Consider the following 19,385-nt stretch of genomic DNA (forward strand, 5'->3'; position numbering starts at 1 on the left):
TGGATGGTTGAGGGGAGAAGACAGAGTGGTAATCAATGGACACTGCCCATCTTAGACTAATGTTATTAGTGGAGTCCCTCAGGGTTCAGTGTTGGGTCCATTATTGTTTTCTGTATTTATAAATGATATTAATGATGATATATCAAGCTTAATGTCCAAGTTTGCAGACGATACAAAGGTTGGCAGGGTTGTTAAGGACACTACTGACACTATGCTGCTGCAACAGGATCTGGAAAGGTTGAGCAGATGGGCTGAGAGGTGGCAAATGAAATTTAACATTGACAAATGTAAAGTACTACATATGGGAAACAGCAGCCCCAGAGCAACTCTGTGTCAACGTATCAACTCTGTGGTACTACAATGACAGTGGTAGAGAATGAAAAGGACGTGGGGGTAATTGTCCAGGCAGATATGAAGTTCTCTGAGCAGTGCAGATGGGCTGCAAGAGTAGCTCATGGAGTATTGTCAATGATATACAGGAATTTTTCCAGCAGGGATAAGGAGGTGATTATCCCTTGTATAAGGCAATGGTCAGGCCACACCTAGAGTACTGTATACAGGTCTGGAGGCCTCATTTCAAGAAGGATGTAGAGCTGCTGGAACGAGTACAGAGAAGGGCAACAAGATTAGTGAATGGAACAAAGGGTTGCTCCTACGAAGAAAGACTTAAGTTTTGCAAATTACAGTGTCTGGAGACTAGGCACCAGTGAGGTGATCTGATAGAGGTGTATAAAGTCTTTAATGGTTTGAGCATGCTCAATGCCTATGGGATTCTTCCTCTTGCTCAGAATAATCAACTGAGAGGGCATAAATTTAGATTGAGGAAAGACAGATGTAGGATAGATGTTCGGAAGTTTGCCTTTAGCCAGCGGGTGGTTGGTTGGTGGAACAGACTTCCATCCTTTGTTGTGGAAGTTGATAGCCTAAATAAATTTAAGGCTGAGCTGGACAGGTATTTCAAACGAACGTAGGGGTGAAATGGAAGTGGTTTTTTTTTTTTTTTGGCTGATGCTGCATAAGCTTGTTTTCTTGCATCATATGCTTCTGCTAATTCTAATTCCTTTTCTGCTTTTTATCCTTGCTCCAATGTCACGCACTTCAAGTTTTTTTTCAGTTTTTCTGTATTGTAGATAAAGTAGGTAAAGGGATATTGTATTCCTTTATAATTTGTTTATATCTTAAGTTGTTTGGACCTAACTACTAAATGGAACTGTTAGGTCTTTTGGTCTGGGTGTGCAGTGAAAAAAATTTCTGTCACTAAGGGTGCCGTAAACTGAGAAAGTTTGGGAACCTCTGACGTAAAATACACAATGAAGAAATGACTATTGCAGAAATATTTGAACAGTATTGACTTTCTCTTTTCATCAATCAATTTCCGATAGTCAACAACAATCTTCTCTGGGCCCTAGCGAAATAAATATCGCAGAGAACCTCAAACCTTTTGTTTGAGGTTCTCTGCGATATGAAAGATTCATCTAGTTCTTTTTCCGTTATCTCCTTCGTGGTAACATTTTTCATCTGGCTCATTTAAAAATTTCAATTTTTAAATGTAAGTCAGCATTGACTTTATTAGCAGGAGACAAACAAGTAACACATCTTCTTCCAATGGTTGATGGAACACACCGAGGCAGGCAGCAGGCAAATTGTTTGTTTATTGCCCATCCAACATGCAGTAAGTTTACTGCGCGATTCAAATCTTTTTCAACTATTGCATAAAAAAAAAAAATCACGTTAACTGGAAATTTGCATCGTGAAAAGTGGTATAATTTTTTCAAATAGTGGTAACTGAAACACGTGTTAATTGAACTCGCGTTATGCGAGGCCTGGCTGTACTTTGTATAAACTGTGTTTTTATTAACATGATTTTACTGTATTTCCCATTTTCCTTAGAATAGAGTTATCAAGAATAACTACTCCCTGTGGGACTGGTGCCATCTACTCTTGGTGATTCCACAGTGATGCCTAATATATGAGAGTAGGCTGTAATGTTGAGTAGCTGATTACTTGATGGGTGCTTTTTTTAATTACTTTGAGGCCAACAACTCTTTTCTTAAAGTACTCAGATTCATTCATCAAAATGGTGAATTTCCTCGCTCTTTGCATCAAAAACATACAACTGTATCACCTGTCACTTTTATAGCACATGTGAAGAGCTAACTACAGTCAGCTCCTACATGTGTCATACATACACAGTGCAAACAACACATGTATATTTGATTATTTTATTTCTTTATATTTATTGAATTGCCACTGTGTGTCCACAAAATACAAGAACAGAACTTTATAAATGTCTAGTATTTAATTTAAACTGTAGAGTAATAAATTATGTTAGTGAGTTTTATATAAATACTTTGTATTTTTATAAAATATAAAATATTTTCTAAAAATACATTCATCAATGAATATATATTTTATTAATTTTATTATTTATGAATGTACAGTAATACCCCGACTTACGCTACCCCGACTTACGCGAACTCGGAGTTACGCGGTTCTTGATTTTTTCGTTTGGCAACGCTGCCGCCCACTATCTTCAAGGTCGTTTTTCATATGTTATCGATATACGGTGCGACGGCGGAGAATGAGAGCGAAAGATGAACAAAATTCAACTTTGCTGCTTTTATGTTTTTTATATCAGTGAAGGGGAAACACATTTCACCATAATAACGTAAAAACCAACACAATTCCAGCTATCGGTATAACCGCAAATGCAATTAGATCGAGTTTACTACCAGTTTATAACAGATTTCACTAGCAGAAACGCAACTGGATTTTTATTGTTTTATGGTAGTAACCCCTAGAAATGTGAGGTGTTAATAGTGTATCTCTGCCTTTATGGTGTTGTTTATTCAGTTGCTACATGTGCGCAGCTTTGTTTATGCGTATCAAGCGTGCCTCCTCGTTTTGTAATTGTGCTTTATTCCCTAAAAATGAGTAAAATACTTAATTAAAAGGTGTGAAAAGGAAGCGTCCTGGTGAAGACACTGCAGATTCAGAGAGAAAAAGAAAAGCAATTATCGATAAACAGAGGCGGACTGGGTCAAAAATTCTTACCCGGGAAAATTTATAGTGGCCTCATACTATGGTTTATGGCCAAAATCACACTGGCCCACCGAGGTTTCCCCGGTAAGGCTTATGGCCAGTCCACCTCTGTCGATAGAGAAAAAATATGAAATTGTGAAACGCTTTGAGCGAAATGAAAGACCATGTGATATTGCACGTGCTACAGGCCTAAATGAAGCAACGGGGAAAAGCACATGACAATTGCAAACTTGAGAGGTTGAAAATTGAAAAGGGCTCAATTGTAAAGGGCTTAAAAATTTTAGAAAACATAGACTCCAACGAAGAACGCGTTATAGCGCTACAAAGCAAGGAATAAAAAAATTATTAGCTTGCTATGAAGAATTCTGCGTGAAAAAAAGAACGCGCTGTGTCGTCAGACGAATTTGTTAGATCCATCGACATCGAAATAACTTTTAACGAAGTCATTTGTTTTTTTAATACATATTTTGTATTAATATGTATAAAGAACTGCAATTTTATTAATATTTTTCTCTAAACTAGTGTTTTTGTTAGTCCTTGGTCCCAATTAAGCAAAATTTATATGTATTTATATGCAAAGTTGTACCCCCGACTTACGCGAATTCGACTTACGCGATTTTCGTCGGACCCACCTATCGCGTAACTTCGGGGTATTACTGTATTCATCAGTAAATCAAATGCATTCATTTATTTATTTACTGCACTACTATTTTATATAAAAAAACAATAACTGCTGTTTCTTTTTTTTTTTTTTTTTATTAACTGCTTCATTAAGTAACTGATATCAAATAAAATCACAATAAGCAGTAATTATTGTACCAGAAAATGCTCATTTTGAAATAAGTTCTTTAAATGAGTTAAATAATGGAGGATCTAGACAGGTCCTCTAGACTGGCAAATCTAGACATGTAAATGAAAAATTAACCACCCAGGAAATGTCTCTAATTAATTTTAATGGACTTAAAATTTCTGTAACATTTTTCTTAACGTAACTATAATCAAATTATTTTTTAAAAATTATTTAAAATTTTTTTTTTTTCTGTCAGAAACCTTATGTTACAATTACTCTTGAAGAAAGTACTGCTTTGGTTAGTAACAGTACTACTGGACTTCGTACATGGGAGGTGAGTACTTAACATTAAGTAGTTTTTTTTATTGAAATAACAGAAGTCAAAAAATATTAACCAAAACTATGCTGGGGATGAAACTAAAAGGGAATTCAATGTGAAAATAAAGGCTAAATGAGTCATAGTTTACTTAAGGACTCCCTGATTGTGATCCCTGCTTCTATTGGAATGAGCAGCAGCCTGGAAAGCAAGTTACTGGGGATTTAAAGAACTTATGGGAGTCATCATGGAATAAGTAAATACATGCGCTGTATTAGGGTAACTAAGAGTAAGAACAGGTGCATGTACACCAGTGCTAAGAGTATAGTAAATAAATTTGATGAATTGGAAGTGCTGGTGAAGACATCAAAGGCAGATATTATTTGGGTATCAGAGATGTCGTGTCACAGATATGTAAGAAATTCAGAATTTGGGGAGTACAATGTGTACAGAAAGAACAGGGAAGGCAGGAAGGGTTATGCTGTTAGTTAAGAAACACATAAAATCTAAGGCAGTGAATCCAGTTTACATAGATGGACAGTGCAATGTTGAGCCATTTTGGTGTGACATAAGCACTGGGAAAACAAAAGTGAGGGTAGGTGTTATAGGCCTAATGACTCTGATGAGGCCGCCATAGCCTAGTGGTCAGGTGCGCGGGTGCATAAGTACACGTGCCTTGAGTGACCGGGGTTCAAGCCCATGACTACTGAATATGGTGCTGTTTCTTGTATTCTATCTATCTTGTGAACTCCTCTGACCGTTTGGTCGTCCCGGAGTATAAACAGAAAATTTATTTATTTATTTACAATGAACAACTGGTAGAGAGAAATAAAGTGGGCTAGTAAATCAGAATATTTTATAATGGGGGATTTTAACTTCCCAGATATTGACTGGAAATGTAGATTAGTCACTCGCACACTAGCCAGACTTTTGTCGTTTTATTGGATGATTGTTTTCTACAACAATGGGGGATTTTAACTTCCCAGATATTGACTGGAAATGTAGATTGGTCACTTGCACACTAACCAGACATTTGTGGATTTATTGGATGATTGTTTTCTACAACAGCATGTTTGAGAGGCAACCAGAGGAAATAATACTCTTGATTAAATTATCAGAATTCATTATTATTCATGCATTAAGAATTTACAGATAAAGGAACCACTTGGTGGCAATGATCACAGTGAATTGATGTGGGATTTATTTAGCATTAGCATTAGTAGAGGTACGATGCAAGAAAGCAAGCTTATGCAGCATCAGCCAAAAAAACCCTCCCATTTCACCCCCTCCATTCATTCCAAATGCCTGTCCAGCTCAACCTTAAATTTATTTAGGCTATTAGCTTTCACAACAAAAGATGGAAGCCTGTTCCACCAAACTACTACCCACTGGCTAAAGGCAAATTTTCACACATCTATTCTACAACTATCTTTCCTCAGTTTGAAACTTTTCCCCCTCAGGTTCTTAGTCTGAGCAAGAGGAAGAATCCCATCAGAATTCAGCTTGCTCAAACCATTCAAGGTGTTATATACATCTCAATCAGATCACCTCACAGGTGCCTACTCTCCAGGCACTGCAATTTGCAGAACTTGCCTTTCTTTGTTCCCCTCACCAATCTTGTTGCCCTTCTTTGTACTCGTTCTAGCAACTCTACATCCTTCCTAAAATGAGGCCTCCAGACCTGTACACAGTTTTCTAGGTGTATGGCTTTGTATAATGGGATAATCACCTCCTTATCCCTGTTAGCAAAATTCCTATATATCATTGACAAGACTACATTACCTGCCCTGCCAGCCCATCTGCACTGCTCAGCAAACTTCATAATTGACTGCACAAATACCCCCAAGTTCTTTCTCACTTTCCACTTCCCTGAGTGTAGTACCACACAATTGGTATATTTCTCTTGGGTTATTGCTACCCATATGCAGTACTTTGCATTTGTCAATGTTAAACTTCAGTTGCCACTTCTCAGCCCATTTTCCAGATCTAGATCTAGATCTGGAAAACTTTTCTAGATCCAGTTGGAGTAGCATACTGTCTTTACTGTTAACAACCCTGCCAATCTTTGTATCATCTGAAAACTTAGACACTAAACCTGATATATCTTCATCAATATTATTGATAAATATACAAAACAACAGTGGGCCCAACACCGAATCCTGGGGAACTCCACTAATAACATTTGTCCACGAAGAGCAGTGTCCATTGATTACCACTCTCTACCATTAACCATCCCTTTATCCATTGTAGCAACTTACCCTTAATGCCATTACCTTTCCAATTTGTACAACAGTCTTCCATGTGCAACAGTATCAAAAGCTTTCCTGAAATCCAAGTATATCTATTAAAATTATTTTTGGCATTCAGTTCCTTTGTGACCACATCATAGTATCCAATCAAATTGGTCAGACAAAACCTCCCCTTAACAAATCCATGCTGTGTCTTAACTGTTACAGCAGTCTTGTCTAGATGATCCTGCAATGCTTCTTTAACCAGTGATTCCATTATTTTCTCCAGAACACAAGTTAAATTAACAGGTCTGTAGTTACTTGTGTCACCTTTTGAACCCCTTTGTGAATTGGTGATACATTTGCACACCTCCAGTCCATGGGGACCTCCCCTGAGTCCAAGGAAGCTCTCATAATTATGGCTAAGGGTTTGCTTACTTCCTTTGCTGCCTCCTTTAATATTACTGGATAGATCCCATCCTTCCTTGTTTAATTTCAACAATTTCTTCTCCACATTCCTCTCAGTTATTAGAAAATCACTTAGCTCCCTGTTAGCATTTGATAAACTTCTGGCACTCCCCTCATTGAATAACTCCTCCTGTGTGAATGTAGATGAAAAATACTCATTCAGTTTATCAGCTACCTGACCATGATCATCAGTAGTCAACCCATCTATGTTAAGTGGTCCAATCTGATTCATCCCTTTCCCTCTGGAATTTACATAAGTAAAGAACTCTTTGCTGTGTTTCTTTGCATCCTTTGCCAAAGATTTCTCGTGATCTGCCTTTGCCTGCCTAACCTCCTTTGTGACTTGATTACAGACTAACTTATACCTGCCATAGGCTTCTGTGTCACCTGATACTTTATATACATCCCATACATCCTTCTTCCTGCCACACGCCTCATTAATTCATCTGACGTAGCCAGGTGGGCAGGAGCAACAGTGCGTAGCACACGCTTCTTGATTAGACCAGGGTTCGAGCCTGTGACCACAAAATACAGAGGATGCGGAAAGGTCAGGGAATGACCACCGCATATCCCCGGAGCAATATGGCTTTAGTTGCTAATGCTCCTAAAATCCAAATAACAACACCAACAATTCATGTGATATCCATTTAGGCCTAAACCTTGAACAGTATTTCTCAGTTGGAATGAAAAGCCTAGTAGCCTCCAAAATTAAGTCCCTGAAGACTTCCCATTTAGAATTCAACAACATTGGTAACATCATCAGTTGATCCCATTGTACAGAATTTAAAAACTGTCTGAGACTTCTGTAGTCACCTTTACGAAAGCAAGAGCCCTTTCCTTTAGCCTTGATGGTAGTTACATCTTTAAGTAATTCCCACATAAATACAATGTGATCACTGCCACCCAGTGGTTCCTTTATCTGCAAATTCTTAATGCATGCATAATCACTGCTGGTAATCAGATCAAAAGTATTTCTCCCTCTGGTTGCCTCTCGAACATGTTGCTGTACAAAACAGTCATCCAATAAATCCACAAAAGTCTTGCTAGTGTGCGAGTGACCAAACCACAAGTTCCAGTCAATATCTGAAAAATTAAAATCCCCCATTATAAGACATTGATTTACTGGCACACACTATTTCTCTGCATAATTGCTCATTATACTCATCAGATTCATTTGGCCTATAACACATACATATGCTCATTTTTCCTTTTCCAGTGCTTATTTCACACCAAGCGGACTCGATGCTGCATTGTCCACGAAAATCAATTGAATGCACTTCCTTAGATTTTTTGTGTTTCTTAACTAACAGCATAACCCCTCCTCCCTTCCTGTCCTGTCTATCCTGCCTGTACACATTGTACTTCCCAAATTCCAATTCTGCACTGCTTATATCTGTGTGACACCAAGTCTCTGATATCCTAACAATATCTGCCTTTGATGTCTTCACTAGCACTTCAAGCTCATAAAATTTATTCACTATACTCCTAGCATTGGTGTTCATGCAAGTATACATGCACCTGTTCCTACTTTTAGTTTCCCTAAAATAGCCCATGTATTTACTTGTTCCACTATGACTTCCAGCAGTCCTGGAAATCTCCATTACCTTGCTTTCCAGGCTGCTGTTCATTCTAATAGAAGCAGTGCAAGAATCACTTTTGCCTTTGCCTGTGGCCACTGTTAACCTTTTAGTCTGTGTATCCCCCTAAGCTAGCAGTTTTCCGACCCATCTAACACTGCCTTGATAGCATCAGCAAATATTCTTGCACCCTTTCTATTTAAGTGTACCCCAACTCCGTAGAAAGGGGAATGCAGTTTATCAAACTCTAACTCTAATTCAAGCTGAAGGATTTTGTAATAACTGAGAGCAAAGTGGAAGAGAAATTTAAACATAAGAAAGATGGGATCTATCCAGTTATATTAAAGGAGGCAGCAAAGGAAGTAATCAAACCCTTAACCATAATTATGAGAACATCCTTGGATAGAGAGTAGGTCCCCACAGACTGAAGGTGTGCAAATGTATCCCCTATTCACAAAGGGGGTTCAAAGGGTAACTTGAGTAATTACAGACCTGTTAGTTTAACTTCTGTTCCGGGGAAAATTATGGAGTCACTGGTTAAAGAAGCATTGCAGTGTCATCCAGACAAGACTGCAGTTATAGTTCAGACACAAGCATGTGTTTGTTAGGCTAAGTCTTGTCTGACCAATTTGATTGGATCCTGTGATGTGGTCACAAAGGAACTGGATGCAAGAAATTATTTTGATATCATATACTTTGGATTTTAGAAGGGTTTTGATACTGTTTCACATGAAAGACTGATATACAAATTGGAGTAATATGGTATTAAGGGCAAGTTGCTGCTGTGGATAAAGGGATAATTGAGTGGAAGAAGACAGAGTGGTAATCAATGGACACTGCTCTTCGTGGACATTAGTCCACGAAGAGCAGTGTCCATTAGTGGAGTCCCCCCAGGGTTCGGTGTTTGGCCCATTGTTGTTTTGTATATTTATCAGTGATATTGATGTAGGTATATCAGGCTTAATGTCCAAGTTTGCAGACGATATGAAGATTGGCAGGATTGTTAATGACAGCGCGCTACTGCAACAGGATATAGAAAAGTTGGGCTGAGAAGCGGCAAATGAAGTTTAATATTGCCAAATGTAAAGTACTCTATATAAGTAGCAGTAACCCCTGAGTAACCTACCAACTGTGTGGTACTACACTCAGGGTAGTGGAGGATGAAAAAGACCTTTAGTAATTGTGCACTCCGGGTGCCAAGCGTATTTTGAGGCCAAGCGATATTCTTGCGATATATAGAGTGCTTTTGATAAGAGATTGAAGTTTTCTTTTTAAGTTCCAACATTTCTATCAACAGGTTTTCTTCAAAACTACTTGAAAGCCACAAGTTAGAACACAGGAAGTAAACACACCTTTCTTTATTTTCTTGTATTTCTAGTTGTACTAATCAACTTACACTTCAACTGTTTGGCCTCCGAGCGGCACTGCTCCTGCCTCCCGATGGCTTGGCTGGTAACCTGGGGGAAAAGTTATCCTCTAGAGCCTTCAAGCTCCAGACCAGACACATCCACTGATAATGACTGTAATCAACCGAAAAGGCTTCGGACGGAAGCGTGGTGCAACGACATCCCAAATTTTCTTATAGTACATTCCCTCTCCACCCAGCCTGTGGGCAAATTGTCATTATTTGTAATACAGAGCTATTTGGAATCCATTGCTGGGACACCAAAAATGGTAAAATGATTGCAATCCAGAGACCTCTTTATTGAAACAGCCAACTCCAAACATTCCGAGTAACTGCTGAAAACAACTACAGTTGGTGGGCTAAGTATCTATTACTCCACACAACACCTTAAATTCCTCGAAAGGCATCATAACCGAATGGGACCTACTTACAATATCTGAAGAGGAATTACTTCAAGAACTGAGTAATCAAAAAGTAATCAGCGCCAAATGCATAATGACTGAAAAAGGTGAAAATCTCGTCCCAACTAGATCCATCATTTTAACTTTCAGTACCCCAGATTTTCCATCATCAGTAAAAGCTGGTTATTTAAACTGCCAAATTCGGCCTTATATTCCTAATCCCATTTGTTATTTTAAGTGCCAGAAATATGGACATTCCCAGCAGGCATGTAGAGGTGATGTCATTTGTCCTATTTGTGGTTCCAAGGAGCATGCACAAGCAGACTGCTCAGCCTCAAGTCCCATTTGCCCCAACTGCAAAGAAAGTCACCCAGCCCTTTCTAAATCTTGCGAAATATGTAAAACAGGCAAGAAAATTCAAAAATATAAAATAAAACATAAAGTGACATATCCTGAGGCATGCAGACAAGTTATGTTGACCATTCCCAGTCGTTCTTATGCATCTGGAACTGGATGCAAAAAATAATTTTGATATCATATACTTGGATTTCAGGAAAGCTTTTGACACTGTTGCGCATGGAAGACTACTGTACAAATTGGAGCAGAATGGTATTAAGGGTAAGTTGCTACAATGGATAAAAGGATGGTTAAGTGGGAGAAGACAGAGGGTGGTAATCAATGGGTGCTGCTCTTCGTGGACTAATGTTATTAGTGGAGTCCCACAGGGTTCGGTGTTGGGTCCACTGTTGTTTTGTGTATTTATCAATGATATTGATGAAAGTATATCAGGCTTAATGTCGAAGTTTGCAGATGACACAAAGGTTGGCAGGGTTGTTAATGACAGTAATGGCAGTGTGCTACTGCAACAGGATCTAGATAATTTGGGCAGATGGGCTAAGAAGTGGCAACTGAAGTTCAACCTTGACAAATGCAAAGTACTGCATATGGGTAGAAGTAACCCCAGAGAAACGTACCAACTGTGTGGTACTACACTTAAGGTGGTAGAAAATGAAAAAGACCTGGGAGTAATTGTGCAGTCAGATATGAAGTTTTCTGGGCAGTGCAGACAGGCTGTTAGGGCGGGTCATGGGGTTTTGTCAATGATATATAGGAATTTTGCTAGCAGGGAAAAGGAGGTGATTGTCCCTCTGTATAAGGCAATGGTCAGGCCACGCCTTGAGTACTGCGTACAGGTCTGGAGGCCTCATTTTAGGAAGGATGTAGATTTGCTTGAGCGTGTACAGAGAAGAGCAACACGATTGGTGAGGGGAATGAAGGGATTCTCTTACCAAGAGAGGCTTAAGTTCTGCAAATTGCAGTGGCTGGAGACTAGACACCTGCGCGGTGATCTGATTGAGGTCTATAAGGCCTTGAATGGGTTGAGCACGCTGAATTCTGATGGGATCCTTCCACTTGTTCAGATTACCAACCTACGGGGACATAAGTTCAAATTAAGAAAGGACAGATGTAGAATAGATGTGCGGAAATTTGCCTTTAGCCAGCGGGTGGTTAATTGCTGGAACAAACTTCCATCTGTCGTTGTAGAAGTTGATAGGTTAAATAAATTTAAGGAGGAACTGGACAGGCATTTGGAGGGAATGGTGTGATTTTTTTTTTTTGGCTGATGCTGCATAAGCTCCTACACTTGCTTTCTTGCATCATGTGCCACTACTACTACTACTACTACTACTATCTCACACTCGAAGCACCCATTCAACAGCAGCTCAAACAGATGTATCAGTACTCCCTAACACATCACTATCTAACTGGGTTAAAACAACACTATCAAACTCTGGAAAGGACACACCCCAAACTAAAACCAGTGATGCAACCAACACTCCAATTAGCATTCCCAGCTGGCGATCCAGCAGTCTCGCATGATAATGAAAAATTGAAACCTAAAGACACCAAGAAAACCACAAACAGTATGAAAGTAAATGTACCCTCGGTTTATGAAGAACCCATACTAGAACTTCATGCGAATGACATTATGGATACTGGACGCCCCACCTTCTCAAAAAAAGAACACAAAAAATGCTCCCCTTACAAAAAGCAGTCAGGAGAATCGTTCTCAGTTAAACCAAAATGAGGCACAACATCATACAATGGAATTGCAGGACTAGTCAGTCATTCTGGTGACCTAAAGGATTTACTTGCTCAGTACAACCCCATAGGTGTATGCATACAGGAAACGTTCTTGTCATCAAGTTGCCCTTCACCAAAATTTTTAAATTATATCATCTACAAACAAGATAGGATTTCTGAGTCTCCTGCCCATGGAAGTGTAACCATTCTTATTAATTCTAACACACCGTCCAAGCACATCCAATTACAAACCACTCTAGAAGCTGTGACAGTTGGTGTTTCAGTTACCCTTGTTTCCATTTATATTCCACCAGCAATAACATTTCCCCATTCAGAACTGGACAACCTCATTAAACAACTCCCAAAGCCAATTTGTCTTTTATGTGATTTTAATGGCCACCATCCATTGTTGGGATCCACTACAATGGATGCAAGGGGCAAATTGATTGAAGAATTTTTGAACAATAATGATCTAAATTTACTGAATTCTGGTTCTCCCATCTATATCCACCTATCTACAGGATCTACTTCTGAAATTGACTTACCAATCTGTTCACCGTCTATTTTTCCATTCATGATATGGTCAGTGTTAACCGATCCATTTAATAGCGATCATTTTCCTATTATTTGTACATTACAAACAGGGGTAACTCCAAATCCTGAACAACGATCCACTTGGAAGTTTAAAAAGGCTAATTGGGATGGCTATTCCGCCCAAATATCTCTAAACAGGCTTTATGTTGAAAAACAGTCGATTGATGTTGTAAACACTTACATAACCAATCAGATTCTGACTGCAGCTAAGGCCTCCATTCCAAAATCCACGCCATATCGAAAACACAGAAATCACTGGTGGAATACAGATTGTTTAATTGCCAAACAGGAAAAAAACTGTGCTTGGAATAATATCCATAAGTATCCCACCACTAGTAACCTAGTTGCTTTTAAAAGACTAAAAGCAAAAGCAAGAGAAGTTAGGTGGAAAGCTAAACGGGATTCGTGGATTGCTTTTGCCTCAACCATCACCAAAGACACAGATACATAGGTCATATGGAAAAGAATACAGGCATTAAATGCCAAATTTGCTCGGCTGCCCTCTCCGATACTTCATTGGAAAGGAAAAGACATTTCTACTCCTGAAGAAGTTGCAAATGCATTAGCAGAATCATTTGCAAAAATCTCAGCTTCTGCCGCCTATGTATCCACCTTCCAGAACATCAAAGTAGGTGCAGAACGGTATAAAATCAACTTCTTCACATGCTGCTCATTCCCGTACAACCAACCATTTACATTAATACTTCAAGAATCATTAAACAAATCTTACAATAGTGCTCCAGGTCCAGATGGAGTTCATTACATTATGCTAAAGTATTTACTTGGAGAAGACTTGAGAACCCTATTCATTTTTTATAATCGGATCTTCTCTGAAAATGCTTATCCTTCTTCATGGCGCCATTCGTTCATTATCACCTTACCAAAACCAGGAAAAAATCCCTCCTGTGTTGAAAATTACAGGCCAATGTCTCTTACAAGCTGCATGGGAAAAATTTTCAAAAGAATGGTTCATAGTAGGCTCACCTACATTCTGGAATCAGAGAATCTCCTTCCAGATCATCAGTATGGCTTTCGAAAAAATAGATCAACCCTAGATGTGCTCATTAAAGCAGAGTCTCATATCCACAATGCCTTTGTCATGAAACATCTAGTCATGGTCAATTTAGATCTTGAAAAGGCATTTGATACTAAATGGCATCATGGTATTATTATGGACCTTTACCATCTGGGGCTTAGGGGCCATTTGCCGGAAATAATTCAAAATTTCCTGCAATTGCATTCTTTTCAGGTCCGATATAAAAACATACTCTGCATTTCACATTCAGGAAGAGGGAGTCCCACAGGGATCAATACTTAGTCCAACACTGTTTTCAATCCAATTAGTAGCATGACACGAAATATCCCAAAAAACCTTTCAAACTTATATGTATACAGATGACCTTACCATTTCCTGTCAGTCTCAAAGCATGAATACCATCGAATGGCAGCTCCAACTTGCCATAACTAAAATAGAATCCTGGACTTCACGGAATGGCTACCGACTATCAGAAAAGAAATGCACTTCACTCACTTTTGCAAGAAATGAGCTCTCCATTCCGAACCTGAACTACAAAGAAACAATACTTCAATCCCACTTGTTAATACCATTAAATTTCTTGGATTACTATTAGACCACAAACTAAATTTCCAAGCACACATCACTTATTTGAGAACTTATTGTATAAAACATTTGAATATACTACGATCGGTCTCATCTATGTCATAGGGAGCTGATCGGTATACTTTGCTGCATCTTTAAAGAAGTTTAATACGTTCACGGCTAGATTATGGTTGTCCAGTGTACAACTTTGCCAGGAGCACTACTTTAAAACGGGTAAATATGATCCATGACAGTGCTCTGGGGACTGCGCTGGGAGGTTTCAGGACTTCTCCGATCCAAAGTCTGTATATTGAAGCGCATGATCCCCCATTACATCTGTGTAGAAAAACACTACTGCTCCACTACGCTGCTAAGATTCAGTCTACCATCACACCCAAGTTGGGAGTATCTTTATAATACTCGTTGGGAATCCTTCTATGAGAACAAGCCAAATGAAAATAGACCTGCCTCACTCAAGATGATTTCAAATGTAAAGTACTACACATGGGAAACAGCAACCCCAGAACAACGTATCAACTCTGTGGTACTACACTGACAGTGGTAGAGAATGAAAGGGACTTGGGGGTGGTTGTGCAGACAGATATGAAGTTCTCTGAGCAGTGCAGACGGGCTGCAAGAGTAGCTCATGGAGTATTGTCAATGATATACAGGAATTTTTCCAGCAGGGATAAGGAGGTGATTATTCCATTGTATAAGGCAATGGTCAGGCCACACCTAGAGTACTGTATGCAGGTCTGGAGGCCTCATTTCAAGAAGGATGTAGAGCTGCTGGAACGAGTACAGAGAAGGGCAACAAGATTAGTGAATGGAACAAAGGGGTGCTCTTACGAAGAAAGGCTTAAGTTTTGCAAATTACAGTGTCTGGAGACTAGGCATCAGCGAGGTGATCTGATAGAGGTGTATAAAGCCTTGAATGGTTTAAGCATGCTCAATGCTGATGGGATTCTTCCTCTAGCTCAGAAAAATCACCTGAGAGGGCATAAATTCAAATTGAGGAAAGACAGATGTAGGATAGACGTGCGGAAATTTGCCTTTAGCCAGCGGGTGGTTTGTTGGTGGAACAGACTTCCATCCCTTGTCGTGGAGGTTGATAGCCTAAATAAGTTTAAGGCTCAGCTGGACAGGTATTTTGAACGAACAGAGGGGTGAAGTGGAAGTGGGTTTTTTTTTTTTTTTTTTTTTTTGGCTGATGCTGCATAAGCTTGCTTTCTTGCATCAAATGCCTCTACTAATGCTAATGCTAATGATGCACCAGGAACTTTGACTCGTCACACCAAGCAACCGTTTTCCAATCCTGGATAGTCCAGTGCTGGTGGTGTCACTGTGCCCACAGAAGGCGTGCTCTCTTATTCTTCATTGACAACAAAGGTACATGATATGGCCGTCGGCTGTTGTAGCCCATTCGCAACAAAGTGTGACTAGTGGTCCGTTGCGATATTTTGTTCTGCGCACCAAGGTTGTATTCTGACGTGATGTGTGACATTGTGGCCCATCTGTTTGCTTGCATATTTCTAACCATACTCCTCTGACCTCTCTCATCAACAAGCGATTTTCTTCCACAGGAGTGCCGCTGAGAGGATGTTTTTTGTTCGTTGCACCATTCTCGATACACCCATGAAACTGTGGTGCTTGAAAAGTTCAGCAGAACTGCCATTTCAGAGATGCTTTGTTGAGCATGTCTTGCACCTACTACCATGCCACGTTCAAAGTCCATTAGAACACTCCTTTTCCCCATTCTTGCTACGGTTTGTACGCTTAACTGAAACTAGAAAGGTTGTTCTGCTGCATTTATATCCACAACTGTGGTCATGTAACATGCAGTGTGGCTTACATCTGGTGAGTATGGGCTTGGCACACTCAGGGTCCTCAGCTGGATATCATTCTTCTCTTTCTTGGTGATTCCCTTCTATTTCTAACTCTCTCTCTCTTTCCTCACTCACAGGGTAACTCGGGAATTTTTTTTTTTTTTTTTTGGCTGATGCAGCATAAGCCTCAGGCTTCCTTGCACCATATGGCTAATAATAATAATAATACAAAAAATAATAATAATAATAGATCAAAGAGCTTGTTCAGAGTTGGAATGTCAATTTAAATGAAATTTTCCAAGACACAACTAAACCTGTTGCTCCTTGGACATATATATCTGTCTCTCAAGGTATACACTTCCTCCAGTGGGGGAAAAATAATATACCTCCCTGCAATATCATACAGTTACATTCAGCTCATGCTACTATGAACATCCATGCCTGTAAAATTTATACGGATGGTTCCAAAAGTGAGAGTATTGCAGGTGCTGCAGAAGTTTTTCCTTTATATATAAGTTCAGCCACACTACCACTTGCTTGCAGTGTCTTCACAGCTGGATCATATGCCATTAAGTTAGCCCTTAGTAAGATTATTGAGCTTTCCATCTCATCTGCGATAATTTACACAGATTCTCTTAGTGCTGTCTCTGCCATAAGGAAGAATTTCTCCTCTTCTCATCTTACATTGAAACAGATTCAATCCCAACTATTCGCTTGCAGTGTGTCCAATCAGTCAATCAGTTTTTTCTGGATCCCTGGTCATTTAGGCATTCCGGGAAATGAAAGTGCTGACTTTGCTGCTAAACATCCTCAACCCGCTCTCTCACAACATCCTCAGGTTCCTCACTCTGACTATAAGTCTGTCATATGTAAAGTGTGCTACAATAAATGGTCAGAGACCTGGAAAAGTGACACCAACAATAAACTTTACCAGATAAAAGAAGATCCAAAGCTGTGGCTCTCTGGCTTCTAACAAAACAGACGAGAGAAAGTGGTACTGGCAAAACTCAGAATTGGACACACTCGTCATACTCATCTCTTTCTATTATTGGGAGAAAACCCACCACAGTACTCATCCTGTCAGATGCAACTTACAGTCCGTCATTTTCCGGTTGATTGTCCTTTACATTCAACCATCTGGTCAAACACTTTTCAGTCACTCTCCACGTTGAATATATCACCTGATTTATCTCATTTCTTAGGAAATGAAGCAAATATTGAATAACTTTTATTATATCTAAAACATATTGGCTTATACAAAAGCATATAATTTAACCTCTCTTACAATATGCTTTTTGTGAATTAATGATGAACAGACACAATTTGGCCTTAGTAGCCCTTGTGTTGTTAAACTGAATAATAACAACAACTGAGCAGTGCAGACAGGCTGCCAGAACAACTCATGGGGTATTTTCAATGATATACAGGAATTTTTCTAGCAGGGATAAGTAGGTGATTATCCTCTTGTATAAAACAATGGTCAGGCCACACCTTGAGTACTGCATAGATGTCTGGAAGCCTCATTTTAGGAAGGATGTAGAGCTACTGGAACGAGTATAGAGAAGGTTAATAAGATTGGTGAGGGGATAAAAGGGTTGCTCTTACCAAGAACAACTTAAGTTCTGCAAATTGCAGTGTGTGGAGACTAGGCACCTGCCTGCAAGGTGGAGTGAGGTATATAAGGCCTTGAATGGTTTCAGCAAGATCAGTGCTGATGGGATTCTTCCCTTTGCTGAGATTGTGCACCTGAGCGGACATGCATTCAAGTTGAGGAAAGACAGTTGTAGAATAGATGTGTGGAAATTTGCCTTTAGCCAGTGGGTGGTTGATTGTTGGAACAAACTTCCATCAGTTGTTGTGGAAGTTGATTAGCTTAAATAAATTCATGGAAGAAGTGGACAAACTTTTAGAGCAAATGAATGGGTGAAACAGAAATAGTTTTTTTTTTTTTTTTTTGCTGATGCTGTATATGCTTGCTTTCTTGCATCATATGCCTCTACTAATATACTTATTAGTTTGAGATTTATGTACTTATTAGTTTGAGATTTATGTACTTATTAGTTTGAGATTTGTGTACTTATTAGTTTGTGTTCATATAAATAATAAAAACAATAATGCATTCCTATATATATCTTTGTAAATAACATGCATAATAATTTCTGAAAATCTGTAATGTAACTCATTATAAATGGAATTTCAGTGTAGGTTGTTTTGTATTTTTTAATGTAGCTTGGGGGGAGACAAAGACCAATAGATTGACAGTGGCCACTGGCAGAGGTGAAAGAGATTCTTGCACTGCTTCTATTAGAATGAGCAGAAGCCTCAAAAACAAGATGCATGGTATTTCAGAGACTGCTGGGAGCCATTGCGGCACAAGTAAACACATGGGTTGTGTTAGGGTAGCTGAGAATAGAAACAGGTGCAGGTATACTTGCGTGTACACCAATGCTAGGAGTTTAGTAAATAAATTTGATGAATTTGAGGTATTGCTCAAAACATCAAAGCCAGATATTGTTGGGATATCAGAGACGTGGTGTCACACAGATATAAGGGATGCAGAACTGCAATTTGGGGAGTACAACGTCTACAGAAAGGATAGACAGGATAGGAAGGGGGGAGGGGTTATGCTATTAGTTAAGAAACACATAAAAACCAAGGAAGTGAAGCCAGTCGACATCGCTGGACAGTGCAGTGCAGTGTTGAGTCAGTTTGGTGTGACATAAGCATTGGGAGATCAAAATTGAGAGTAGGAGTGTGCTATAGGCCTAATGACTCTGATGAGTATAATAAGGAATTGTACAGGGAAATAGAGTGGGCCAGTAAATCAGAGAGTCTTATAATGGGAGATTTTAATTTCCCAGATATTGACTGGAATTTGGGGGCTGGTTACTCACACACTAGCAGGGCTTTTGTCGATTTATTGGATGATTGTTTTCTACATCAGCATGTTCGGGAGGCAACTAGAGGGAGTAATACTCTTGATTTGATTATCAGCAGTGATTCTTCATGCATTAAGAATCTGCAGATAAATGAACCACTAGGTGGCAGTAATC

The 19,385-nt window shown here is 39.2% G+C and overlaps 1 protein-coding gene across 1 annotated transcript in view; it reads left to right on the plus strand.

Annotated features, from left to right (window-relative positions):
• LOC150076467 (protein-lysine N-methyltransferase EEF2KMT) overlaps positions 1-19,385 on the plus strand; it is a 196,603-nt gene that overhangs the window by 69,912 nt on the left and 107,306 nt on the right. The window contains exon 4 of the mRNA XM_090387367.1: positions 4,089-4,166. Within this exon, the coding sequence (XP_090243493.1) occupies positions 4,089-4,166 (78 nt within the window). The remainder of the gene's footprint in view (positions 1-4,088; positions 4,167-19,385) is intronic.

Source organism: Mastigoproctus giganteus, chromosome 13, assembly GCF_048544385.1.
Source record: "Mastigoproctus giganteus isolate SK-2022 chromosome 13, ASM4854438v1, whole genome shotgun sequence".
NCBI lineage: Eukaryota > Metazoa > Arthropoda > Arachnida > Uropygi > Thelyphonidae > Mastigoproctus > Mastigoproctus giganteus.